General features: G+C 44.4%; 1 protein-coding gene across 1 annotated transcript in view; it reads right to left on the bottom strand.

Moving 5' to 3' along the window:
* The window catches only part of LONP1 (lon peptidase 1, mitochondrial), a 35,881-nt gene extending 10,236 nt beyond the window's left edge, over positions 1-25,645 (bottom strand). Inside the window, exons 1-12 of the mRNA XM_034437585.3 lie at positions 25,112-25,645; positions 16,998-17,086; positions 14,430-14,549; positions 13,290-13,518; positions 12,999-13,060; positions 10,498-10,627; positions 10,246-10,329; positions 7,091-7,311; positions 5,589-5,727; positions 3,946-4,124; positions 877-964; positions 625-747 (exon numbers count right to left, since the gene is read on the bottom strand). Coding sequence (XP_034293476.2) covers positions 625-747; positions 877-964; positions 3,946-4,124; positions 5,589-5,727; positions 7,091-7,311; positions 10,246-10,329; positions 10,498-10,627; positions 12,999-13,060; positions 13,290-13,518; positions 14,430-14,549; positions 16,998-17,086; positions 25,112-25,582 — 1,935 coding nt within the window. The 5' untranslated portion in view covers positions 25,583-25,645. The remainder of the gene's footprint in view (positions 1-624; positions 748-876; positions 965-3,945; positions 4,125-5,588; positions 5,728-7,090; positions 7,312-10,245; positions 10,330-10,497; positions 10,628-12,998; positions 13,061-13,289; positions 13,519-14,429; positions 14,550-16,997; positions 17,087-25,111) is intronic.
* Positions 25,646-27,626: the final 1,981 nt, after the last annotated feature.

Below are 27,626 nucleotides of genomic sequence, written 5' to 3'. Positions count from 1 at the left end.
GACATAGATACAGAGGGAGAGAGAGAGAGAGAGAGGGTTTTGTGGTTCCTGGTTCTCTGCCCTAATGACTGGCTGGGGGGGGTCATGTGACTGGGTGGGAGTGAGTGATGTCGAGTTGGCCACACCCGCCCAGGTTTTGTGGCTCCCTGTGGGTTTTTTTTTGTGGGAAACGGCCCAGGTTGCAGACGCCTGAGTTAGGGTAATGAAACGTCTGCAAGGAAACAGCTCAAAGAGCACCAAAGACCATTAATTAATTAATTAATTAATTAATTAATTCATTCATTCATTCATTCATTCATTCATTATTTATTTATTTATTGGTTCGATTTATATGCCGCCCTTCTCTGGAGACTCAGGGTGGCTTACAATGCGTTAAGCAATAGCCTTCATACTTTTTGTATATACCTGCTTAGTAGGGCTTTCGACCGACCCCCCCAAGCGGTGTTCTTTTTATACAAAGTCAGCTTATTGCCCCCACAATCCGGGTCCTCATTTTACCTACCTCGGAAGGATGGAAGGCTGAGTCAACCTTGAAGATTTCAACCCTGAACTACAAACATTCTCCTTTATTGGTACTAACTGTTCTTTCCCAGAGGCTGGGAAATCCAACGGGGAAAACCATACCTTGGAGAGATCCACGGCCACATCCAGGTAGTGATCCAGGAAGTTGGCATTCTGTTCTGGGTCCAGCAGCTCGAGGAGAGCGGAAGAAGGGTCTCCTTGATAGCCTCGCCCTATTTTATCCACCTGCATCACAGAAAGAATAAGTCCGTTGCTGTCACCCAACAGAATAAACCAGAAACAAAACAAAGGGAGCCAAATAACTGCAAGGCTGCATTTGGAAAACTGCCAGGAAGGAGGCTCATCTGCCCTCACCTCATCAATCAGGATCAAAGGGTTTTCCGTCTTAGTCTTCTTCAGGCACTGAATGATTTTCCCCGGCATGGCTCCCACGTATGTCCGCCTGTGTGGAAAGAACTGCAGTCAAATGACTAATATAGGCATGCAGACTGATATTCCTTGATGCACAGAAGGCGTTTGATAATGTGAACTGGCAATTCATGTTGGCGCAATTAAAAGTTATGGATTTTGGGGAGAGATTTACTAATGTGAATAAAACGATCTATTATAAACAATCGGCAAAAGTGAGGTTAAATGGAGATATGACGGAAAAAGGTTAATATTATGAAAGGTACAAGACAGGGATGTTCTCTATCCCCACTATTATTTGTACTGACGCTGGAAGTACAAGACAGGATAAAGAGATAAAAGGTATGGAAATTAAAAAGGAGGAATACAAATTACAGGCATTTGCAGACGATTTGGTGTTCATTTTAGAAGATCCACAAGACACAGGGCCAAAACTATTAGAAAGAATAGAAGAATATGGTGAGGTGGCAGGATTGAAAATTAATAAAGACAAAACTAAGATATTAGTGAAAAATGTTACAGAGAAGCAGAAAAGGCATGCAGAGCAGATAGAATACTTGCTTGTTTTTAAAAGTCCCCACTTGAGAGTCCATGGGCGAGGATTAGCAATAGCAATAGCCCTTAGCCCTATATATACCACTCCACAGAACTTTATAGCACTCTCTCAGTTTACAGAATCAGCCTATTGCCCCCCAACAATCTGGGTTTGTGTTTTACCGACCTCAGAAAGATGGAAGGCTGAGTCAACCTTGAGCCCCATTAGGATTGAACTGCAGGCTGTGGACAGAGTCAGCCTGCAATTCAGCATTCTAACCACTGCTCCACCAGGACTCCTATTAGTATTAGATCTTCAAGTGTGAAATATACTGGTAGGACCGAGCATTCGGCAACAGCTAAGACTTGACTCTCCTGAAACATTGGGCACCATTTTGAAAAAGACCAAAGGTTCTGATTTTCATTTGCTTGGGAAAAGATTAAGCGTATAAGGTAAAGGTAAAGGTTCCCCTCGCACATCTGTGCTAGTCGTTCCCGACTCTAGGGGGTGGTGCTCATCTCCATTTCAAAGCCGAAGAGCCAGCGCTGTCCGAAGACGTCTCCGTGGTCATGTGGCCGGTGTGACTAAATGCCAAAGGCGCACGGAACGCTGTTACCTTCCCACCAAAGGTGGTCCCTATTTTTCTACTTGCATTTTTTACATGCTTTCGAACTACTAGGATGGCAGAAGCTGAGACAAGTAACGGGAGCTCACTCTGTTATGCGGCATTAAGGATTCAAACTGCTGAACTGCCGACCTTTCGATCGACAAGCTCAGCGTCTTACCCACTGAGCCACCGTGTCCCTATTGTGACACCATGTCCCTAAAAGAGCTATATGGACAGTCAAAAGTCTCAATTTACACAATCAGATCCATGCAAAGACCACGTAGGTGCAGGTAGTCCACGACTTACGACCACAACTGAGCCCAAAATTTCTGTTGTTATGGGAGACATTTGTTAAGCGGATTTTGCCCCATTTTATGACCTTCCTTTCCACAGTTGTTAAATGAATCCCTGCAGTTGATAAAAGTTAGTAACCCGATTGTTAAGTGAATCTGGCTTCCCTATTGACTTTGCTTGTCAGGAAGTCACAAAAGCGAATCACATGACCTCCCCCCCCCCCCCCGGGACACTGCAAAGGTCAGAAATATGAACCAGTTGCCAAGCCTCTGAATTTTGATCATGTGACCATGGGGATGCCGCAAAGGTTGTAAGTGTGAAAAATGGTCATAAGTCACTTTTTTCAGTGCCGTTGTAACTTTGGTCACTAAATGAACTGTTGTAAGTGGAGGACTACCTGTATATACAGGTAGTCCTCCACTTATGATCATTTGAAATTACAAAGATTCTCCGTGGGAGGTACTTATAATCCAGATTCAATGTTCCAATGGTCAGAGCCCCCAAACACAGACATATAATCGCATTTTGGATGCCCAGCAACTGGGCTGCATTTACAGCCATTTGCAGGGTGTTGCATCACATGCCGTTCTATGATGGTTTGCCAAAAACAGGCATATATTTTCAGCAAAAACGGCTCATAGGGAATCACGGGTTTGTTTAACCCTGCTGCAAAAAAGATTGTAAAAATTTGTGTGGGTGAGCCAAGTTATGGTCATGAGTTACAACAGCGATGGGCAGGCTCCATTGTGGTTGTATCTTGAGGACTACCTGTCTGTAGAGATTGTCAGCCATCCAGATCATGGCTTGTCCCAAAGGTGCTTTTTCAGGAGGCAACTGAAGTTCCTTCTTTTTTCTTTTGAAGAGCATTTCGCTTCTCATCCAAGATGAGTCTGAGGACACAGATAAAACCTCCAAATGCTTCAGTGACCCTCTAAAAGGATGCAGATGACCAGCTGTCTGCAAGGAATATAAATCCTTCCATTCCCCACTATCTTGTCAGAGCTGAAGAAGCTTCTTGGATGAGAAGAGAAACATCTTCAAAGAAAAAAAACAAGAAAGGCCAGTTGCCTCCTGAAAAAGCACCTTTGGGTTGAGGACTACCTGTATTGTATATTATAATGCAGATGATTCCAATAATTTGTAGTACCAGAAAAAATAGATGTGATTATGGACAAGGTGTTGTTAACTGTTTACAATTATGCAAAGTTTTCTCCATCTCAAGCAGAGTCAACTTTCTCCTTGCTTGCCATTCAGGTTGCCAGGAGTATTTACACTACATAAACATCCATGCACAGGCTAGTGACACCTTTTCAGCTGGAGAAAGCAGGCGAGTGCCCAAGGCGTGGCGAAATAACAACAACGGGGCATCCATGACAGGGTGATCAAAGCTCTTTTTTATGCGCATGGCAGAACTTCAATTGCTGCATCACAAATGCGCTCTTGGCTTTTTTTTGACCATGCCCCGCATAGCAGCTCAGCTATGACCAGAAAGCGATGGATTTGTTAGTCACTGCCCGCCCAGCGTTACAGCTCTAGTACTTTGGACAAGCCCTGCCAAGGAAGCCCGAGATGAACACACCTGTGGCCCTTGATTTCTGCCACATCCGTCATGCCGCCCACGCTGAAGCGGAAGTACTCCCTGTTCAAGGCACGAGCAATAGAGCGGGCAATGCTGGTCTTCCCAACCCCTGGAGGGCCGTAGAAACAGAGGATCTTGCCTTGCGTGGATCCTCTCAGCTGGCTGACAGCAATGAATTCCTGGGTCATACAAGCAAAAGGAATAGACGTGTGATTGATACAAGTGTTGCTTGTCCAGCTTTGGCTAGGAGAGGTTGGAAAGATAAAGGTAAAAGTTCCCCTCACATATGTGCTAGTTCCCGACTCTAGGGGGCGGTGCTCATTTCTGTTTCTAAGCCAAAGAGCTAGCGCTGTCCGAAGACACCTCTGGAGTCGTATGGCCGGCATGACTAAGGCATGCCAAAGACGCACGGAACGCTGTTACCTTCCCACCAAAGGGGTCCCTATTTTGCTATTTGCATTTTTTTTTTATTTGAAAAGTTTTATAGAAGATACAAACATTTTCTCCCCCCCTCCCACCCCTCCACCCTCACCCCATCCCACCCCCCTTGCCCACCCCCCACCCTTTTCCCCTCCCCCCTCCCCCCTCCCTAGACTTCCCAGAACAAGCACAGGGTATAGCATTCACAAACATAAAACTAAAATATGCTAACAATTTGTTAACTTCAAATTCTCCCTAGGTCTTTAACTCCTTATAACTCAAAACACTATAAACATAAACTAACGATTAAAAATGTTTCATTCATAAGCTATATGAAACTCTATTTGCATTTTTTACATGCTTTCAAACTGCTTGGTTGGCAGAAGCTGAGACAAGTAATGGGAGCTCACCCCGTTACGCGGCACTAGGGATTCGAACCGCTGAACTGCCGGTCTTTCGATCGACAAGCTCAGCGTCTTAGCCACTGAGCTACCACGTCCCTTGGATCGGAAAGACAACCCAGGGCTTTCTTTTTAATCTGCTGGTCAGTGAAAGGCCTGGAGGAGTTAAGAGCAGGGTAACCCACATGTGTTTGTTATGAGCTTTATGTCACGTTCCGAGCTCTCAGCCCCAGAAACAACATTTGTCCTTCATTAGCGTAAAGCGTTTTAATGCAGGCTAGAATCTCGGCACTAAACAAACTAAAGTCAGCGCTATTTGCTCCCGCCACACAGCTGATTTTCAAGGGTCGGAGCACCCAGCTCTTCCCCAGCTGCTTCCGGACGCCGGGAAACGTCAGCCGCGGCTTCATCACTTCTCCAACTGCATGTGGGCTCCGCCTCTCCAGCTGGGATTTGCGTCCCTCTGTCTGTGCCGCTCGGACACCCTCCCATGAATTCAGTCCTTGTATAAGCACACCCTCCCAATCAGCAGGGCGTCCCCTTCCTCCCTCGGGGTCCCCCCCCCATGTATGGCAACCCTGAGACGGCATGCCGGATGCTTGCCGTTTCGGGGGTTGACACCTTATGCTTATTCTCTCCACCAGACTTCTCCAGTTTAACATCCTTATGATATCCTTTAATCTGCCTTTCCAAGGAATGGGGGTAGAGGGGGCTCAAGAGTTCTACTCGCTAAAGTAGCTCTCTAAAAAGTCTAGCGTTGTTGACCTGGGATTGAGCTGGGAGAAACATATTAAACCAACAGAAGAGACCCAAAGCCCTTACCAGCACTCTTTTCTTCACATCCTCCATGCCATAATGATCCTCCTCCAAAACCTCTTGGGCTCTGGCCAATTCCAGGTTCTCCTCACTGCATTTGCCCCACGGGATGGATGTCAGCCAGTCCAAGTAGTTGCGGGTGACACTGGCAGAAACCAAGAGAGCATCAGCATCAAAAGAGCACAGAAGAAAAGCTTGCCCAAACCATACTTTCTTCATAACGTCCTTCAACTCCCTCTAAAATTATACTTGGAAATAAATTTAATATAGGTAGTCCTGTATTATGACAGCAGTAGAGTCTGCCTATCATGGTCATAACTTGTGACGGTTATAAAACAACGTTTTTTATGGTGGTTGTTATACTAAGCTTATTTATCTGGGTCAGGAGGAATGATGAAGGTGGCATTTGAAGGCAATCTTCGGTGCTTAAGAAATAGCCCATGTATAAATGTAGCTATAGCTAGTCCTCAATTTACAACCGGTTCCTTAGCAACCCTTCGAAGTTCCAACAGACCTATCTGGGGAGTGTTTAACAACCTGGATTCAAAGTTCTGACGGCTGCATGATCATCCATGATCAAGGGACTGCGCTTCAGGTGCTCAGCAACTGGGCCTCATTTATCGCCATCTGTGACCACATTTTACAGTGTTTTGATTAAAACCCAGAATTGGGTTTCCAGTTTGCAGCAAAACCACACCCATAGTAAACCACTGCTTTGCTTAACAACCAGGGATTCACTTAATGACCACAGTGATTTTTTTTTTTTAAATTTGATTTATATGTCGCCCTTCTCCGGAGACTCAGGGCGGTTTACAATGCGTTATGCAATAGCCTTCATACTTTTGTATATTTATACAAAGTCAGCTTATTGCCCCCACAAACTGGGTCCTCATTTTACCTACCTTAGAAAGGATGGAAGGCTGAGTTGACCTTGAGCCTGGCAAGATTCGAACTTACAGTAATTGCAGGCAGCTGGTGTTAATCACAATGCTTTTAGTCTGCTGAGCCACCAGACCCTACTTAATAACCTTAATTTACTTAATAACCATGATGGGCAGGCTCCATTATGGTCATAAGTCAAGCACTGTTTGTATGTGTGTGTGTACACATACTGTATATAATGAAATAAGTGTGATGAACAATAGTGTAGACTTTCTAGTACTCCTTTCGTATCACAGTAACACTGCTATTTGGGAATGTACTATGTGCTATATTTGGGGATGTAACCACTGTATGATGGGCTGTTTTGTGTGTGTGTGCGTGTATACGCACACACACACATATACCACAAGCAATGCTTGAGTTATAACTGTAGATTTTTACACACACACACATATAAATAAAACTCCTAACAGCCCATCATACTGTGGTTATATTCCCAAATATATATCACTGTTACTGTGATACAAAAGGAGTACTAGAAAGTCCACACTTATTCATCACATTTATTTCCCGATCCTTAGGAAGAGACAAAGAAACCGCAGCTATGAGCCAAAGTCTCAACTTACTTGAATTCCGAGGAGTGATTATCTAAAAGGCCTAATTTGTTCAGCTCCTCATCGATCACATCCATGACGTGTTTTGGAACCACCAGCGCTTTCAGGCGTTCTCGGAACTTCTCCTCAATGGCGTCTTTGTCTTCCTTTTCCAGGCCCAGCTCCTTCTTGATGATCTTCAGCTGCTCTTGCAGGAGGTACTTGCGGTGAGTTTGCTTGATCTTTTCTTCCACCTGGAGATGGAGCAAAATTGTAGCTTTAGACCAGTGGTGTCAAACTCAAGGCCCAGGGGCCAGATCCGGCCTGCAGGGTGCTTAGATCTGGCCCATGGGGCTGCCCTGGAAACAGCGAAGGACTGGCCCGCGGTGCCTCTGCCAGCGAAAACGGGCTTCCGAGCTCCGTTTCCAGCTGTAATGGCCTCTTGCAACCCTCTGCCAGAACAAACGGAGCTCAGGAGGGCCAAGCTCCATTTGTGCTGGCAGAGGGTTGTAAGAGGCCATTGCAGCTGGAAACAGAGCTCGGGAGCCCGTTTTCGCTAGCAGAGCGCTCGGGCCACCACAGGCACCCCCAACACGAGTGATGTCGAGTTGGCCACACCTACCATGGCCACGCCCACTCCTCCCCCCCGGAGGTCAAACACAACCCTAATGCAGCCCTCAGTGAAATCGAGTTTGACACCCCTGCTTCAGACCTTCTTCGGGACGAATATCTGAGTCGTCAGCATAATCGCAAGATTATCATGCGGTTCTCAACTTGTGCAACTCCCCTCAAATGATAACAAAGATGGGGAAAAAAGCAGCTAAAACATTGGACCAACTCCTCCATGGGAAGACTCTGAAACTCATAGGGCTTTGGAGACATTTTTTCTCGTTCTCTTGCAATATTATAAAATATCGTAGTCTTAATCGACAAAAGAAAAGAAAGTCATAGAATTTGTGACAAATTTGTAAGAAAATGTAGGTGCTGCTGGCTTAACTTGAAACCAGGCGTAATGCTTGCAGATGGTTATCTGAAGAAAATAACTGGCATTGTGGAGAAAGCACTGAGACTGTGATCTAGGAGTAAAGAGATTTTAGCCTTTGTTTCTTCTGCGAGAATTACGGACCCCGTACTTAACATCTACAACTAGAAGAAAGCCCAGGGAAAATGTTTCCCCATCTTGAGTCTCAGAAGAGTGCAGCTTCCCTTCCCTGGAATCCCCATACCGCTTATCACGAATAAGTCATTTCTAGATATGCTCAGCAACAGGATAAAGGATGGCCCACTTTGACTCAAAACAGCCAATAAATATGTCTGCCTATTCATTGGATTTTTTAAAAAATATTTATTTATCTATTTATTTATATGTTAGGGGGATGCGTGGGGGACACAGAGGCCCAAACAACCTTTGTTGTTGAGGTTGGCTGGCTGGCAGTACTAACAATAGTACTGTTGTGAAAGTTCTGACAGATGCCCTAAATAACTGATGAGTCTCGAGCCAAGCTTCAAAAGAAATCCAATTATTTATTAGGAGCAGCATGTCGGCATCTACTCGTGTGAGGTCTGCTCTGCTGCAGGTAAGTCCTTGAGGAGCACCCGGAGGCTCCAACTGGCGCAGAGTGTGGCCGCGCAGGTGGTAATGGGAGCAACATGGCGCTCCCATGTAACACCCCTCCTGCGCGAACTGCACTGGCTCCCGGTGGTCTTCCGGGTGCGCTTCAAGGTTTTGGTTACCACCTTTAAAGTGCTCCATGGCTCAGGACCTTGGTACTTGCAAGACCTCCTACTACCACCAATAGCCTCCCACCGGCTGATACGCTCTCATAGAGAGGGGCTCTTCTAGGTGCCGTCGGCCAAACAATGTCGACTGGTGGCCCCCAGGGAGAGCCTTCTCTGTGGGGGCACCTACTATCTGGAACGAGCTCCCCCCGGAGATATGGAGGATCCTGGATCTGCGCACCTTCCACCGCATTCTAAAGACCTTTTTATTTCACCAGGCGGGCCTGGCCTAACTTTCTCCCTCTTTTTGAACAATTTTAATATTTTTAATCCTCAAAGTTTAAATTTGTTTTAAATTGATTGGGGTTTTAATCTGTCTGGGCCAAACTATTTAATTCGATTTTATTTCTGCTTTTTAAATTTTGTATGTATATATTTTATTGTTGGCTGTTCACCGCCCTGAGTCCTTCGGGAGTAGGGCGGTATACAAATCAAATAAAAGTAAAGTAAAGTAAAGTTACATTTCAACTTTGACCTGTTTCCCCCCTCCTCTCGGTCTGTGTCATAAATCACATTCCCCAACAAGGCACTCCCGCAGCTCACAAACCGGCTTTGGTAATCTGAGATCCAACGTTGGAGGAAGGTGTGCGTGGAATGTGCTCCCCGCTTGCTGCCCATGGCAGCTCGGGAGCAGATTAGAAGTGCTTTGCTAGTTGACAACTGTACTGTTAGAATTCCTCTTCTTGGAATTCTTCAGCTTCTGGAATTTTTATACTTTTGTTTCGATAATTTTAAAACTTTTAATCCTAAATTATTCTGATCTGTTGATGATATTGTATATCGCCAGACCCCCTCTCCGAGGGAGATGGACAGTTAAGAAATTTAAAGTATAAATAAATAAGCAAGTAACTCAAAGCAACAAAAATACCTAATACTCCTTCCTCCTCCTATTTTCCCCACAATCACAATCCTGTGAAATGGGCTGATCTAAGAGAGAGATGGAGAGGGAGAGAGACCATATGAATAAAAGGCGGACATCTATATTGCTGATAGAGACACATCTGGTATTTCAGAGGCCAATTCCAGCAGAGGTTCAGAAGAACTACTAATCCCAAAATTAAAAGAACCACTGCAGGGTAGACTACAGCGGTTGGGGTTCAAATCCTCAATTTAATCAGAAAATTATTTGGGTACCTTTGGGCCAGTTATTCTTAATTTGTTTAATTTGAAAATTACCATAAATATCAACAACATTGTTTCTAGCCAAATCACAGAGATCACCTATTTTAGCTACAATCTGGAAGGAAAAGAAGCAAGCTGCACATATTTTCAATCAAAACAAATTCATCCTTGTCCCAAACTTTCCTCGTCCAATGCCCGCTAATTTCCATCTCACTATAGGAGGAGGAGAACAAGTTCTTGAAGAAGACAGGAGAAATCTCCATTTCTTTTTCCCTTGCGGGCCTCACCTCCCGCCCGAGTCGCTGCTGAAGCTTGCTCAGCTCGTACTCTTTCTTGAGGAGAGATAGTGCTTTGTAGAGGCGTTTTGGTATCTAGAAAAAGAGAAGCAAGAAAACAGATTCACATTCGAGCCAACCAGTGTGCTATGGGCAGCTGTGCCACCCAAGCTGTCACCGTTTTAAAGGGTGGCGGATTATTCCCCATTGCTGAGTCTCATCAAACTCGGCATATTGGTGGCGTGGCAGCCTCTTCTCCCTTACATTTGTTTCTTCTAGGACGTCCTGAAGCTCATGCGATTCAGCTCCGGTCAAAGCTGCGCCCATGTCACTCAAGTAGATGGGGTTGTCAACCACCCTTTGCCCTGCCTGCATCATCTGAAGCACGGATTCTCTGCAAGAACCAAATGGAAGCATATGTCAAAGGAAGGATGCATCTAGCACAGGGGTGTCAAACCAGTGGTGAAATCCAATTTTTTTTACTACCGGTTCTGTGGGCATGGCGTGGCGTGGCTTGGTGGGCGTGGCAGGGGAAGGATACTGCAAAATCCCCATTCCCTCCCCACTCTGGGGCCAGCCAGAGGTGGTATTTGCCGGTTCTCCGAACTACTCAAAATTTCCGCTACCAGTTCTCCAGAACCTGTCATAACCTGCTGGATTTCACCTCTGTGTCAAACTCAAGGCCCGCGGGTCACATCTGGCCCGCGAGGTGCTTAGATCTGGCCCACGAGGCTGCCCTGGAAACAGCAAAGGACCGGCCCGCAGTGCCAGCAAAAATGGAAGTTGGGACACAGCCCTCCCAAACTCTGTTTTTCCTGGCAATGGGTTGCAGGAGGCCATTCCAGCCGAAAACGGAGCTTCTGAGCCTGTTTTGGCTGGCAGAGTGACATCAAGCTGACCATGCCCACCCTGGCCACACGCACCCGGCCCCAAGGTCAAACACAACCCTGATGCATCCCTCATTGAAATCGAGTTTGACACCCCTGATCTAGCAGAACATTACAATGCTTTCTTGTGCATACACCAAAAGAACCTCACGCAGTAGATCAGAACCCTTCCCACAATCCACCTTCCTTGCTTATCTCCGCATTCCTCTGAAACCACACTTAGTAAGTCCGTAGTTTCATTTGGTGGATGAACAAAATGCACATATTTCCCCTCTCATTGTTCTAATGCCATGTTTCCCCAAAAATAAGATCCTGTCTTATATTTTTTTGAACCCTGAAATAAGCGCTTAGCCTTATTGCCTTGTGCTCAAAAAGCCTGATTGGGCTTATTATCAGGGGATGTCTTATTTTGGGGGAAACAGGGTAGTATGAATGTTTTGGGGATGAAAACCGCTCCATATGTAGCGCTCAACTTAAACCCGCAATTGGGACCAAAATTTCCCTTTTTGCTAAGCAAGGTGGCTCATAAGTTAAGTAGCTCATGCCTGATTTTATGGCTTTTCGTGCCCTGGTCATTAAGCAAATAACTGCAGTTGTTAAGTGAATCTTGCGGTCATTAAACGAATCCAGCTTCTCTCATTGATTTTCAGATGCTAGCTGGAAAAATGGCAAACAGTGTTCACACAATGACGAGGCGTTGCAACCATTCCAAAATACATGTTAGTTGCCAAGTGCTCAAATTTTGATTATGTGACCACAAGGATGCCTCAGCGGTCGTAAGTACAAGGACCCAGCCGTAAGTCACTTTTTTTCAGTGCTTTTGTGGTCGCTAAACAAATGGTTGTAAGTTGAGGACTACCTATCCCATTGTTTAAAGTGCATATTACAGGTGGTCCTCAACTTACAACAGTTCGTTTAGTGACCATTCGAAGTTACAACGGGCCCGAAAAAAGTGACCTCTGACCGTTTTTCACGCTTTGCAGCATCCCCCATGGTCATGTGATCAAAATGAAGATGCTTAGCAACTGACTCCTATTTATGACGGTCGCAGCATCCCGGGGTCATGTGATCCCCTTTTTGCGACTTTCTGACAAGCAAAGTCAACGGTGAAGCCAGATTCATAGAACAACCGTGTTACTAACTTAACAACTGCAGTGATTCACTTAACAACGGTGGTAAGAAAGCTCGTAAAACGGGGCAAAGTTTCACTTAACAAATGTCTCACTTAGCAACAGAAATTTTGGGCTCAATAGTGATCCTAAGTCGGGGAGTACTTGTATTACCAGCCTGCAGCCAATAGCTACGGACAAGGAAGAGGACCTGCCTTCAGATTAAGGAACAGAGAAGGTTTATCCATTAGATCAGTGGTCCCCAACCCCCGGTCCGCGGACCGGTGCCGGGCCGTGGAGTACCTGGCACCGGGCCGCGCAGCGGCCGGGGGACATGAACGCTGCAGCGCAAAGGCTCTTGGGCCGTGCACAATGGGCTGTGCGCAAAAGCTCCTGGGCCGTGCCCCAACCCCTGCGCGCGCTCAGCGGGCCGCGGCGATAAAAAGGTTGGGGACCACTGCATTAGATGAGGCAGGATTCTACTTTAACTCAAATTGCTGCTAAATCCCACATTTAGGGGGATGCAGGACGCAGTTCCCCGATTTGTGTGGATTTCGTTGCTTAGCTATTTATACTTTGCTGTTTTTTACAAACCCCAAATTACTAAGAACAAACATGCCCATCAACCATCATCTACAAGCTACCCAGGAAAAATGATTGCTTTATAAACTGAGCTTTATCTTCCCAAGATTACGGTGGGAAAAGACCTGAGGGACGCACAACAGGTGCCCCTGCATCTGGCTGGGTCTAAGGAAGAGAGAAAGCATACCTGTAAAGTGGATTCAAGGCAATGATGTCCCGGATGGTCTTAACAATTTCTGCCGTCAGAGCCTGCAAACAAACGGTACGAACAGATGAATACTGGAAGGGAATCTCCAAGTATACATCTGTATTTGCCCATCTCACAGGGCTCCACGTGTCTGCAAGGGAGAATCTTGTGTGTGTCCTGTTTGGCTAAGACAGGGTTAATACATGCAGAAGAGGGTATCCTTTGCATTCTCAGCTACAGGTTCAGGTGGTTTCCTTCCAGAAAGAAGTCCTGCTAGGTCCCCTCACTCACTTTGACCTCTTCAGAGACCTGGAAATCTTCATGGACCACATTCTCCACTTCCACCATGAGCACCTCGCCTGGAGACGCCTGGAGAGGTTCCAGCACCACTTCAACATCCTGTTGCTTTGTCTCTGGTCGCTCATTCACTTCTTGCTTGGAACGCCTCTGCTTCTGGCGGGGTTTCTTCTTGGTCTCGGTCTCCTCCAACTCCACTTCCATCCGCTTGTTGATGCGAATTCTGAAACCCCGAAGAAGGGAAAATACTGAACGGATTTGGTAAGAACGGGGAACCCGTTGAAAAACATATTTTTTTTCTTATTTTCTAGGCTCGATACAAAGCGTGGCATTTCTGTTTGAAATAACAATGTGGTTTAAGGATTAGGGATGTGCTAAACCTTCTACAGAGCCAAAGACAGATTCAAGTGGCCAATTTTTTTTTTTTTTAAATGAATGTCTGCCCCCATCCAAAAGACATGCAAAGTTAAAGATCTTCTTCATCAATATAACGGTTCAGACCGGTTTGGGCGAACCGGTAGTTCCGACCACCGGCTGGGCCCACCCGCCAGCCCTGGCGCTAGCCTGTCCTATTTATCTCACTCTCTGGCTTTGTTCCCCGCCCACGAAGCGCAGCTGATTGCTGCGCCTCACCTGCTCCACTCACCGTGGCTGCCTGAGAAGATTTGCTGTGTGTTTGAAGTCACATGAAACCGATGCAGCCGCTCACATTTCCCGCAAACTGGTTGTTAATGTATGTGCAGCTCACCTCTGAATATAACATCAAGTCTCTACTGTTGAATGGCATTTTTTCCACATCCATCCACCAAGGAGACCTGGTAGCGCAGCAGACTAAAGCACTGTTATTAACATCAGCTGCCTGCAATTACTGCAAGTTCAAATCTCACCAGGCTCAAGGTTGACTCAGCCTTCCATCCTTTCTAAGGTAGGTAAAATGAGGACCCATTTTGTGGGGGCAATAAGCTGACTTTGTATAAACATACAAAAGTATGAAGGCTATTGCTTAACGCATTGTAAGCCGCCCTGAGTCTTCGGAGAAGGGCGGTATATAAATCAAATTTAAAAAAAAAAAGGTATAGCAACCCCACATAAATGGACAAGAAAGAAAATCCAAGAATTGTAGAGTGTATTTACCTCCGGTGTCCCATGACAATCATCCGTAATCTGTCACCCAGGTCCTGCATTTCATGGATCTGGACAAAAGTCCCCATCTGGTAGATTTCGTTTAGGTTTTCCACCACATCTGATTCATTGCTGACAAAAAATAGTCAAAGTAATTACTGAGAGACATATGTGGAGAAAGAAGAGAACTCAATTTCAGAAAAACACAGTCCGTTTTAATATTAACTTTGAAGCAAAGGAATCTGCTGACAAACTATTTTTTTTTACATCTTATTTTGACACATAAAACTTTAAGCGATAGAAAAGAATTTCTGGTTTTAGATAGCATTCTCCGATTCACTAGGGAATCTTTGAAAAATAAGGAATTACAGGAAATGGGAGATTCTTTGAAATTTGTCATCTTATTGTGACATCTAAATGTGCTATCCATAATCACCACACATCCACAGAACAAGGATCTTACTGACCTGCTAAAAAATAATCCCAGTCAGGATAAAGACAGTATTCTGGATTAAATAATAATTTAATCCAGGAGGGGTTGAGAATACAGGTAGTCCCCGATTTACTATCACAATTGAGCCCAGAATTTATGTTGCTAGGCAAAAAATTTGTTCAGTGAGTTTTGCCCCCATTTTACAACTCTACTTGCAACATTTGTTAAATGAATAACTTCAGTGGTTAATTTAATAACAGGGTTGTCAAGTAAATCTGGCTTCCTCACTGACTTTGCTTGTCAGAAGGTCGCAAAAGATGATCACATGACCCTCGGGAGACTGCAACCCTCATAAATATGAACCAGCTGCCAAGCATCCGAATGTAAACCGCATGACTATGGGGATGTTGCAATGGTCATAAGTGTGAAAAATGGTCATAGGTCACTTTTTTCAGTGATGTAACTTCAAACGCTCACTAAATGAACTGTTGTAAGTCGAGGACTACCTGTAAATCCTATATAAGAAGTTAGGCAAATTCAAAATCATAAATATATTATTTGTAGTTGGCCATATCCCCAATACCAAATATTGAATGCTGCTGTTGGAGGAGACTCTTGAGAATATTGTGGACAGCCAAGGAAACAAATCAATGGATCATTGAACAAATCAACTTAGAGTTATTCTACTTCAGATCTATTATGCGAAAACCCAACTTCCTGGAGAAGACCCCAGTGCTAAGAAAGGCAAAAGGAAAGAGAAGAGGAAGATTAGCAGGAAGGTGGGTGGATTATAGTGGAAGCACCCTTGGGACAGCTGAAGGACCAAGCTAGGGACAGATCATTATGGAGAAAATCTATCTATGAGGTCACTAAGAGTTGGCCATGACTTGTTTGCAATGTGTCAATGGATGGGAGAATCAAGTCCCCAATGTGTCAATGGGACAATCAAGTCCCCAATGGATGCTGCCCCTTGACAGCTATTTTGTGATCATAAAATTTCACAACTGACCAGGGACCCAAATTTAGAGATACTACAACTTAGAATTACAGGTAGTCCTCAACTTACAACCACAATTGAGCCCAAAATTTATGTTGCTAAGTGAAAAAATTGTTAAATGAGTTTTGCCCCATTTTACGACTTTTCTCACCATGTTAAATGAATCACTGCAGTTCTTAAATTAGTAATTTAATTTAATTTAATTTAATTTCCAATTTATATACCGCCCTTCTCCCTGAGGACTCAGGGCGGTGTACAGCCAAGATAAAAAACATAGAATACAAATATTAAAACATTTAAAAATATATATAAATTTTGGCCCGAAAGTTAAGAATCACAGACTATTTAAAAGAATTTAAAAAAATTTTTAAATTTCTTCTTAAGCCAACCCGGCTTGCTGAAAAAGATAGGTTTTCAGGGAACGACGGAAGGCATTGAGGTCCTGGATTCTTCTTATCTCCGGGGGCAACTGATTCCAGAGGGTGGGAGCCCCCACAGAGAAGGCCCTCCCCCTGGGGCCACCAGCCTACATTGTTTGGCTGATGGCACCCTGAGGAGGCCCTCTCTGTGGGAGCGCACGGGTCGATGGGAGGTCATCGGTAGCAGCAGGCGGTCTCGGAGATAGCTAGGCCCTATGCCATGGAGCGCTTGTAACGCGGTTGTTAAGTGAATCTGGTTTCCCCATTGACTTTGCTTGTCAGAAAGTTGCATAAGGGGATCGCATGACTCTGGGACACTGCAACCGTCATAAAGATGAGTCAATTGTCAACCATCCAAATGTAAATCACGTGACCATGGTGATGCTGCAATGGTCATAAGTGTGAAAATGGCCATGAATCATTTTTTTCGGTGCCATTGTAATTTTGGTCACTAAATGAAGTTGTAAGTCAAGGACTACCTGTACTTCATATTATATTGTATAAGTGGGAATTCATGTTTACAAAATTTCAGATTTTTGAATTATAGCTAAGCAACAGCAGAAGCTGTATTTTAACACACAGTAATTTACAACAGTTCTGCAATGGAACAAGTTGTCTTTTTATTTCTAAAATGAGATAGAAAATGTGTCCTTTTAAATTGGCCTTCAGAGCCAATTTAGCTGATCTTTAGAGAAAACATGATGTAAGCATGTTAAAAAATTACAACTTACCTGTCATCCTTCTTGAGAAATACACCTGCATATGGCTGGGCAAGACTTACTTTTCTCCTCAACAGATCAACCAGTTTTTTGTTTTTTACCTATGAATTAAGATAGTCTTAATGAATGAGACATTAACATGTTTTAAGATAGACTTAATGAATGAGACATTCATTAACAGAAGAGATGTCTTGATGCTGAACCCCAATACACCAGCCGTCAACAAGACCCTTCGAAAATAAATTATAAACTTTAATTATCCATATTGTTATGCCCAACCTGGAATGCAGGGTGTACAACATACTCTTTTCCCTCCTTTCCATGGGTCTGTCCATTAAGAATACCAATCTGGGTTCAACTATTTAGCAGTTTCTTTACGCAAGATAGCTCTAGTGAAATCACCCCAACGCATCCATGAGATCTCTTATCAATTTTGGCCCGAAAACATTACACAAACTCCTCCAAGAGTTTGCTTTGCATACATTTCATTTATCTGGCCTCAGAATATAAATATAAATGTATCTCAGGCATATATCCCATTCTTTCTCGGACAGGGCCATCCTGCAAGTGTTGAAACTATACCCCTTTAGATTCTTTAAGTTGGTTGTATGCAGGAAGATTAAGAATCAGACCAGATTAGCTTTTTATTAGCTAAAAATACTAAAATGAATGTTCTAATCAAAGAGAAGATGAGCGAACAGGAGAGGCATGGGGTATGGGGAAATGTCTCTAACGGTGTGGATGTGATGTTCTCAACTTCCATTGCAGAATCACTTACTATTTCATAAAGCAGCAACAGGGTCAGGTGAGAAAGAATGCCAGGTAAAATGAGAATAAAACAGATAGTGTGTCAGCTGCCACTTTACGCTTGCTTATGCTTCACTGTGGTGACAGACTACCATGAACTGTGGGGAGGGGGGAAATGCTCGGGAAACTAAAGTAAATTCTGTATCTTCTCGAGACACTGCCTCAAGGTCACCCAGCTGGAAGGTCTGACATGGTCCCTCCTGGGACACCAAATATTTTCTTCTTCCCTGTTTGGTATGTAAATCTCCTTTTTAAAACTTATCCCCAATTCTTTTCACATCTCAGCCCATCCCCATCATTAGTTTTTACCATATATCTCCATATATGGAGTGACTAACTTCTCCACCTCCAAAAGTATCCCTCCTGACACAGAAGTCAGCTAAATTTGGTTCCTGTTTAGTGTGTGGTACCCTGGTATGTACCAAAGGTGCTTTTATTTTAAAGGCAATGGGACTTTCTGATCAGAAAGTCAGAAAATTCAGTTGCCTTTAAAATGAAAACACCTTTGGGAAAACCATGACCTGGATGATTGAGAACCTCCCTAGGCATATCCTGCAAAATGTAAAAGCATGGAGTGTGGGGACAAAATAGATCAGGTGCCTTAAGAACTTTTGCAACAATTATGCTAATGCAGAATTATCTTATGGAACTGAATGATTTATTTATTTGTTTGTTTGTTTGTTTGTTTGTTTGTTTATATTTATATACCGCCCTTCTCCCGAAGGACTCAGGGCGGTGAACAGCCAACAGATAAAACACAAGAAAATACAAAATTTAAAAACAGTATTAAAATCCAATTAAATTAATTTGGCCCACAATTAAAACACCCCTATATTAAGACCGATAATTAACAATTTAAGAATTAAAACAATTTAAAAGAGTTAGGCCAGCCCGGCTTGCTGGAATAAAATGTCTTTAGGGAACAGCGAAAGGTGCGAAGATCCGGGATCCGCCATATCTCCGGAGGTACTCATTCCAGAGGGTAGGTGCCCAAACAGAGAAGGCTCTCCCCCTGGGGGCCGCCAGTCGACATTATTTGACCAACGGCACCCTGAGGAACCCCTCTCTGTGGGAGCGTACTGGTCGGTGGGAGGCTATCGGTGGCAGAAGGCGGTGTCGTAAGTACCCGGGTCCTAAGCCATGGAGCGCTCTAAAGGTGGTAACCAATACCTTGAAGCGCACACGGAAGACCACCGGGAGCCAGTGCAGCTCGCGCAGGAGAGGGGTTACATGGGAGCGCCAAGTCGCCCCCATAACCACCCGCGCGACCGGTTATGGCCGCGCGGGTAGTAATATCAGCTAATAGCCATCAGTAATGATGGCTCTTAGCTGATATTTTTTCCATGAAAAATAACTTTGAGATTACTGCAATCTGCAATCTTTCTACATTTAGGAAAGCTCAGGTCTTTTTTTTAAAAAAAAATGGAAAACTATCTAAAAGCAGACATTTTCCAAGTTGCTGGTAAGGTCAAGGAAAAGCCAAATATCAATGTTGGTGATAAATTCTAGTTTTAAAATGAGTGGCTTCACTCAAATAAGATGATGAAATATGCTGAAATCTGAAGCAACTGGCTAACCTGTTAGTCATATCCTTTGGCCCAGAAATACCTGGAAACCATGAAATTCTGTTTTGATTCTAACATTAAAACTTATAGATACTCTAAGAATCTATTTTCAAATCTAAGTAAGCCTACTGTGGTTCTACAGTTGAAAAACATGGTAGAAATAAATAAATATCCTGGATATAATTCCTTGAATTTGGGATATCCTCCTTTCTAACAGATCATTTTCACATGTTATTGTTAGTCAAAGCATCTCTGATGAGAAAAAGTTAAGAAGAGTTGCAAATTGTGGTATAACCCTGAACATACTTGAAAACTGAGTTCTGAAGCATTGCCAAGGCCACAGCTGTTGCTACATTTGCACAGAAAGAGAACAAAACCAAGGTCTACAATCTGATTCAAGGACTGAACTGTCAAAAGAAATTTAGTATATAACTGCAATTTATGAACTAGCTCAAGCTAAAGCAAATTGACAGAGGAAATTAGATTCTTAGAATTTTTAAAGCCCTATAACAAATTTAAACTGCATCAAAAAAATTGAATACTCAAAACAAATCATCCTAAGAAATCTATTAAAACAAATATGTCATAATCTATCAAAATTAAGGAATGTCTTTCAAAATCACTCAACAGCAAGACACTGAGTCAGAGGTTTGACAGAATAGAATCCACAAGAATCGTGCTTTTAAACTTTTTGAATGCAATCTTTTAAATATTTTTAAAAATTGTAACTCGCTTAATGAAAAATAAATATGCAGCAGTGCCAAATTTACAAGGTTTGAATGGACAGTGCAGTGGAAAAGTTCTTTCTGACTTGCTAATAATATACCATACTTTAAAAATTAGCTCTCCTGCTTTAGTTACTTTTATATGAATGTGGTTTTTTTCCGAACCAAATCAAATTTCAGGACAATTTAGCTCAGAAACTAAAGAACTCAACTGCTGAACCAATAATTTTTGTTTCTTTTCCTTCAGATGGTTTAACATGGCTATCCTTGTGTTTCATTTTATATCTGGCAGAAATCCTTCACGTTTGCAGGAGAAACAAAGTTTGCCCACTCCAGTAACACAGAGAATGGCATCTGAGGCTTTCAGAATATAATACAAGGGTTGGCTATTTGTGGCCTCGAATTAATCTTTTTGTGTCCCTTAAAACACCCTCTCACCATGGCTATTGGTCAGAATAAACTGACAGTAATCTTCTGCCACCTTGGGGTGGGAAACAAAAAAAAACAACAGCCTTACAATAGGCATAGTGCACTTTTTAAGAAAACTACCATACCAGTGGTGGGTTTCAAAAATTTTTTACTACCGGTTTTGTGGGTGTGGCTTTGTGGGTGTGGCATGGCATGGCTTTGTGGGCGTGGCTTTGTGGGTGTGGCAGGAGAAAAATACTGTAAAATCTCCATTCCCACCCCACTCCAGGGAAAGGTTACTGCAAAATCCCCATTTCCTCCCAATCAGCTGGGACTCAGGAGGCAGAGAATAGATGGGGGCAGGGCCAGTCAGAGGTGGTATTTACCGGTTCTCCGAACTACTCAAAAATTCCACTACCGGTTCTCCAGAACTGGGTCAGAACCTGCTGAAATCCACCTCTGTACCATACCTACTTTGCAACCCTCAGTCACTGAAAGCTTGTCCACTTCTAATGTAAAACCTGTGCTAGATTACTGAATTATATACGATTGTGTGCTTAAAATTACTGTTTCATATTAAACAAGACCACTGATTAAAACAAGCAAAACAAAGCCTTTGCTTTTAGAGTGTGAATTAGGAATGTTCCCATTCAAACATTGTGATTTACTAGAAAGCAACAAATCTTTACAAGAGAGGCCCCTTACTCACTACTTTATGATTATAGTTGTTATGCCTTTGAGTCAGTGTTGACTCCTGGTAACTGCCAAGACCAGTCCCTGCAGTTTTTTCTTGGCAAGGTTTTTCAGAAGTAGTTTGCCATTGTCTCCTTCCTAGAGTTAAGAGAGAATGACTGGCCCAGGGTCATCTAGTTGGCTTTGCACCTAAAGCTGGACTAGAACTCAGTCTTCAGTTTCTAGCTTGCTTTGAATCACTTCACCAAACTGGTTCTCTGCCCACTAGTAGATCCTTCTACAATTTCAGATACATAAAGCTAAATCTGAAATCTCTATATGCAGAGCTATTGTTTCACCCTCATTATTATTACCATTATTATTTCAACTACCTAATTATAAAAGTCACTCAAGCAACAAAACTAATTGCTAAGGTAAAGTCTCTGTCATTGTAACTCGCCTTAGCATAAGTCGGCTCACAGGTGCATTTAGTGGTTGAACCCGTTAGAGCAGCGGTTCTCAACCTGGGGGTCGCGACCCCTTTGGGGATCGAACAGCCATTTCACAGGGGTCGCCAAAGCCCTCTCTCGCCCCCCCCCCACGCCTTCCCTCACCCTCACCCTCTGCCTCTGTTGGATCGCCGGTCGTCGTTCGCTTACCCCGCCCACTCCCAATCTATTGCTGCCTCTGGAGTCCCAGCTGATGGCTAGAGGGAAACAAACCAGTGGTGGGATTCTGCCGGTTCTTGGTGGTTTGTTAAATTGCTGGCTCGCCCCACCCCTTGCCAATAAATAGTGGGGGTGGGGCGGGGCGAGCGAGCCAGTAATTTAACAAACGGTTCGGTGTTTTTTTTGCAATTTATTGGCCTCGCAGCACACTGAACCGTTTGTTAAATTGCTGGCTCCTCCGCCCCTCGCCTTGCCCCGCCTCCCATCCGCGCCCACCAGGGCTGGGCAATTGTGGCTCTTTTACAACCTGTGGACTTCAACTCCTGCCTAGCCCATTCTGGGGAATTGTGGAGAATTCTGGGAGTTGAAGTCCACAAGTCTTAAAGCTGCCAAGGTGGGAGACATCTGCTGTTACACTGTAGAATCCTTTCAAGCATGAAGATGGCCAAGTAAGTATCCTCCTTGAGAGACAACAGCTGAACATCAGGAGGGCTGTTAGAGGGCAGGGCTACATTTGGAAATTTTTGCATTTTTGCAGGTGGTGCAATATGATCTGGTGTCTGCAATGGAGAGCAAAATCCGGCTTCTTCTCTCCGCTGTAAGTTCGGCATCAGGATTCCACCTTGGTATATTTGCAGCACAAGGCAGCCCTCCTCTCTTGCCGCTTGGGACTCGGAGCAGTAAACAGCGTCCGGTTTGGGGATCAGCCGGATTTTGCTCTCCATTGCTCTCTCAGCCCCCTGCAAGCTCTCGTCTCTCGAGGAGCGCTCCCTGAAGTGGTGCGGGAAACTTTGGTTGGGCTTCTCGAGAGATGAGAGCTTGCAGGGGGCCGAGAGAGCAATGGAGAGCAAAATCCGGCTGCTCCCCGAACCAGACGCTATTTACCGCTCCGAGTCGGCAGGAAACGAGGGCTGCCTTGCGCTGCAAATATACCAAGGCGGAATCCTGATGCTGCACTTACAGCAGAGAGAAGAAGCTGGATTTTGCTCTCCATTGCAGACACCAGATCGGCCCCCTGCAAGAGAATGAGAGAGAGAAAGTGGGGGAGAGTGGGGGAGAGAGAGGGAAAGAGAAAGGGGGGGAAGAGAGAAAAAGAATGAGAGAAAGAGGGGAGAGAGCGAGAGGAAGAGTGGGGGAGAGAGAGAAGGGGAAGAGAAAGAATGAGAGAGTGGGGGAGAGAGAGAAGGGGGAGAGAATGAGAGAGAGAGAGTGGAGGAGAGAGAGAAGGGGGGAGAGAAAGAATGAGAGAGTAGGGGAGAGAGAAAAGGGGGAGAGAGAAAATGAGAGAGAGAGAGAGAATGGGGAGAGAGAGAGAAAGAGGGGGGAGAGAATGAGAGTGGGGAAGAGAGGGAGAAAGAGGGGGGAGAGAAAGAGAGAATGAGAGAGTGGGGAGAGAGAGAGAAAGAGAGGGGGGAGAGTGCCTGAAGGACCCTATCCCGTCACTGGGAGTCCAGGTGCTTCAGCAAGTGGTGCACTGGTCTGCAAAATTTAAAATTATGAACTTGGTGGTCCCTGAGGTCCAAAAAGTTGGGGACCCCTGCTCTGGAGGATTTAAGTAGCTTAACTGTGCTTGCATGTCAATACCAGAATTACAGAGTTGGAAGGGACCTTTGGAAGTTTCTAGTCCAGAGATCTCCAACCTTGGCAACTTTCTTTGTCTGGCCTGATGCTTCCTGAGAGGCAGGGGGTCTCTCTGAATGGGACCCCCTCCCCAAAAGGCTGGCCCCAAAGCCCTAGCTCAGAGGTCTTCAAACTTGGCAGCTTTAAGACTTGTGGACTTCAACTCCCAGAATTCTCTAGCCAGCATAGCTGGCTGGGGAATTCTGGGAGTTGAAGTCTCCCAGGCTTAAAGCTGCCAAGGTTGGTGATTTCTGGACTAGAAGATAAATGATGGCATAAATGATGACCGGTCAAAAGTGCAAGGACCTGTCAGAAATTACTTTTTTTCAGCCCTCTGCATAGTCCCTATGTGCATATGGACTACTCAGAGGGCTGAAAAAGTTATTTTTGACCGGTCCTCGCACTTTTGACCAGTCCTTGAACTTACGACTATCCTCACATTTCACGTTTTGCGTCCTATCTTGTCACCGTGGTGAAGAGAAGTGGGGGTGAAATGATTGACACAGTTGTTAAGAATGCCACAATGGGCATAAATGTGAGGATGGTCATAAGTGTGAGGACCGGTCAAAAATGCGAGGACCTGTCAGAAATCACTTTTTTCAGCCCTCTGGGTAGTCCTTTTGTGCACATGGACTACTCAGAGGCTGAAAAAGTTATTTTTGACTGGTCCTCGCACTTTTGACCAGTCCTCGAATTTACGACTGTCCTCACATTTTACGTTTTTTGCCCTATCTTATGACCATGGTGAAGAGAAGCAGTTGTGAAATGAGTGACATGGTTGTTAAGAATGCTGCACGGGCATAAATGTAAGGATGGTCATAAGTGTGAGGACCAGTCAAAAGTGTGAGGATCTGTCAGAAATGACTTTTTTCAGCCCTCTGAGTAGTCCCTATACACATAGCCATGGCCACCCGGTCACATGACCAGCTAGCCACGCCCACCCAATCACATGACCTCCAAGCCACGCCCACAAAATAAGCCACGCCCACAGAACTGATAGTAAAAAAATTTAGAACCCACCCCTGGTTGGGGGTCACCACAACATGAAGAACTGTATTAATGGGTCGCGGCATTGGGAAGGTTGAGAACCACTGCGTTAGAGGGTTCTTCCCAGACTTACTTATCTGGATATACAGATGGTTCTCGACTTATGACCACAATTGAGCCCAACATCTATGCTGCTAAGCAAGACATCTGTTAAGTGAGTTTTGCCCCATTTTATGACTTTTCTTGCCACCGTTAAGTGAATCACTCCAGTTCTTAAATTAATAACACGGTTGTTAAGTGAATCTGGCTTCCTCATTGACTTCGCCTATCAGAAGGTTGCAAAAAGCGATCACACTGCAACCATCAAGAATACGAAACAGTTGTCAAGCATCTGAATTCTGATCACGGGACCCTTGGGGATGCTGCACACATTGTTAAGTGTGTGAAAAGTGGTCATCAATCACTTTTTTCCACTGCCCTTGTTAAACTTCGAACGGTCACTAAATGAACTGCTGCAAGTTGAGGACTACCTGTACCAGCCAGTGAACTGGGATTTTTGTACAGACACTCCCCCCCACAAAAAAGCTATGAGCCCCTCCCAGGGAAAAACGGTTTCTTCCTCTTCTCCTCCCCATTTCTCTTCATTATCCGAAAATATCATTGACGTGGATCACCTCGATTATCTTGATGAAGCGCGGGAAGACGGGGTTCCTGGAGATGGGGATCAGGGGCACGTGGGGGACGTGCTCAGGGACCATGAGCGGGGCCAGCGCTGTCACTACAGTTGGTCCGCCAGAGTCTGAGCCCGAGCTGTCACCGGAGCCAGGAAGGCCTCCGTCGCCCTCGGAGCCCTCCAGGTTGTCTTCGCTGCTGCTGCCGCTGCTGCTGCTGCTGCTATAGCCGCTGGAAGGACGCCCGCCCAAGAGAAAGCGCCGCTGCTCCTCCTCTGCTTGCGGCGCTCCCGAAGGCGCCCGGGCCACCCAAGGTCCCGCCACGGAAGGCGCAGAAGAGAAAGGCCGCCTCAGCCCCGGCGTGGAGTAAACGCGACCCCGACATCGCCAGGACCGACCGGAGAGGCGCAAAAGTAGCAGCGAGCGCGCCGCTCCAGCCGCCATCCTGCCGCTGCGCACCGATGACGCCATCATCACGAGACCGTCCTGTCTCCGGCACCAGCGAGGTTTCTTTTGCACATGGCCAAGACGGGCGGAAATAGTAAGTCCTGGTGACCCTCCTCTTCCGGTAAGGAATTTTCTGCCATTCATTTTTAATCCTGGATCCTGAGTCCTCTTGTGTTTATGTGTGGTTAATGTTTACCTGTGTATGGCTTTCATGTTTATTTTCCTTAATAACTAACTACTAAAATTACACATTTGTATTCATGACCCAAAGCTGATTTACTTAATAACTAACATATTTAGGGTACCGGTATATTAATAACGAGTCTGATCGATATCTCATTATTGCCAAGTTATATTTCAAAATATTCAAAAATATTTTCAAAATATTCAGATAGGTACTTAAATCTCTATTATAGTAATTATTATGGTTCGTCCAGATGTTCAGACTAGGTTTGGCATTTGTTCGCCTATGGCAGGGGTCCTCAAACTTGGCAGTGTAAGACTTGTGGACTTCAACTCCCAGAATTCTCCAGCCTGGAGAATTCTGGGAGTTGAAGTCCACAAGTCTTACAGCTGCCAAGTTTGAAGACCTCTGGCCTATTATTTATTTATTTATTTATTATTTAAATTTGTATACCGCCCTTCTCCCGAAGGACTCAGGGTGGTGCACAGCCAAAATTAAAATACATACAATACAAAATTTAAAATAATTTAAAAACTATGAAGTCGTTCCCAAGGACCTGGAATAGGCAAATAGAGATGTTTGGTGTGTGTTAACAGAGATTGTCACAGGATGTAAGTTCTTCCGAGTAAATTGCCGCCATTTGCAACTATTATTATGAAATTTATTTGCCGATTCTAGGTAATGATAAGATTTCTGATTTGGGTATGTCTGGTTTAATGAAAAGGAGGACTGGGGGGTGACAGTGTTCCAATATCTAAGGCAGCGCTCACCAACCACTGGTCTGTGGACCACTGGTGGTCTGCGAGAAAATTTTAGTGGTCCGCAGAAAAAATATTTGTGTTTTTTATATTGCACTAAATACTGTTTTATCTTTTTTTAAAAATTCTTATTAGTGGTCTGCGGGATTTAAAATTATGAATTTAGTGGACGAGGTCCAAAAGGTTGGCGACTCCTGATCTAAGGGGCTGCCACAAAGACGAGGGAGTCAAACTATTCTCCAAAGCACCTGAGGGCAGGACAAGAAGCAATGGGTGGAAACTAATCAAGGAGAGAAGCAACTTAGAACTAAGGAGAAATTTCCTGACAGAACAATGAATCAGTGGAACAGCTTGCCTCCAGACATTGCAAATGCTCCAATATTGGAAGTTTTTAAGAAGATGTTGGATAACCATTTGTCTGAAGTGTTGTAGGGTTTCCTGCCTAAGCAGGGGGTTGGACTAGAAGACCTCCAAAGTCCCTTCCAACTCTGTTATACTGTATTCTGATTTTTCTTCCTTTCTCAGACGTTAAAGGTAGTTGGTTTTTAGAGGCAGTGAATGGGAAAAAAAGAAGAGCATCTATAATTATTTGACAGTAGCCTCGCTCATAATTTCCCAGCTAGGAGGTAGTTGACTTTATCTACAAAACTCAGTAGGGTTGAACAATAGCAGCTTGATGGGACCAGTGGGCATTCCAGGCTATTGGCTAGATTGGGAAATAAGAAAATAAAACTATCTGGATTATAGTGGCAAACCATTTCCACATTGTGCCAAGAAACTACGATGATTTTTTTTTTTTTAACTAGGAGTTGAGTTTAACTGGAAGGTGACAACTTTTTTACTTTTGTTATCTACTCCAAGCGAACAAGAAGCAAAATCAGAGGAAACACAGATCATTTTGTCAGGAAAGGACTAACAGGCAAAAAGACTAGTAAGAAAATAGCAAACTTCCATCCTCCAAGAGAATTCATAGGCGCGAGGAGGAAAGATAAGGGTTATCAGACATTCAAGTCAATTTGGGGTGAAGGAAAGGAACTGATTCAAAAGTACTTCATAATTAATTTAACAAAGTTGGAAGGGACCTTGGAGGTCTTCTAGTTCCTGCTTAAGGCAGGAAACCCTACACCAC

Source organism: Pantherophis guttatus, chromosome 1 (genome assembly GCF_059756535.1).
Source record: "Pantherophis guttatus breed Tessera chromosome 1, ASM5975653v1, whole genome shotgun sequence".
Lineage (NCBI taxonomy): Eukaryota > Metazoa > Chordata > Lepidosauria > Squamata > Colubridae > Pantherophis > Pantherophis guttatus.
Note: the sequence above shows the minus strand (reverse complement) of the source record. Positions and strands in the feature narration are given on the sequence as shown.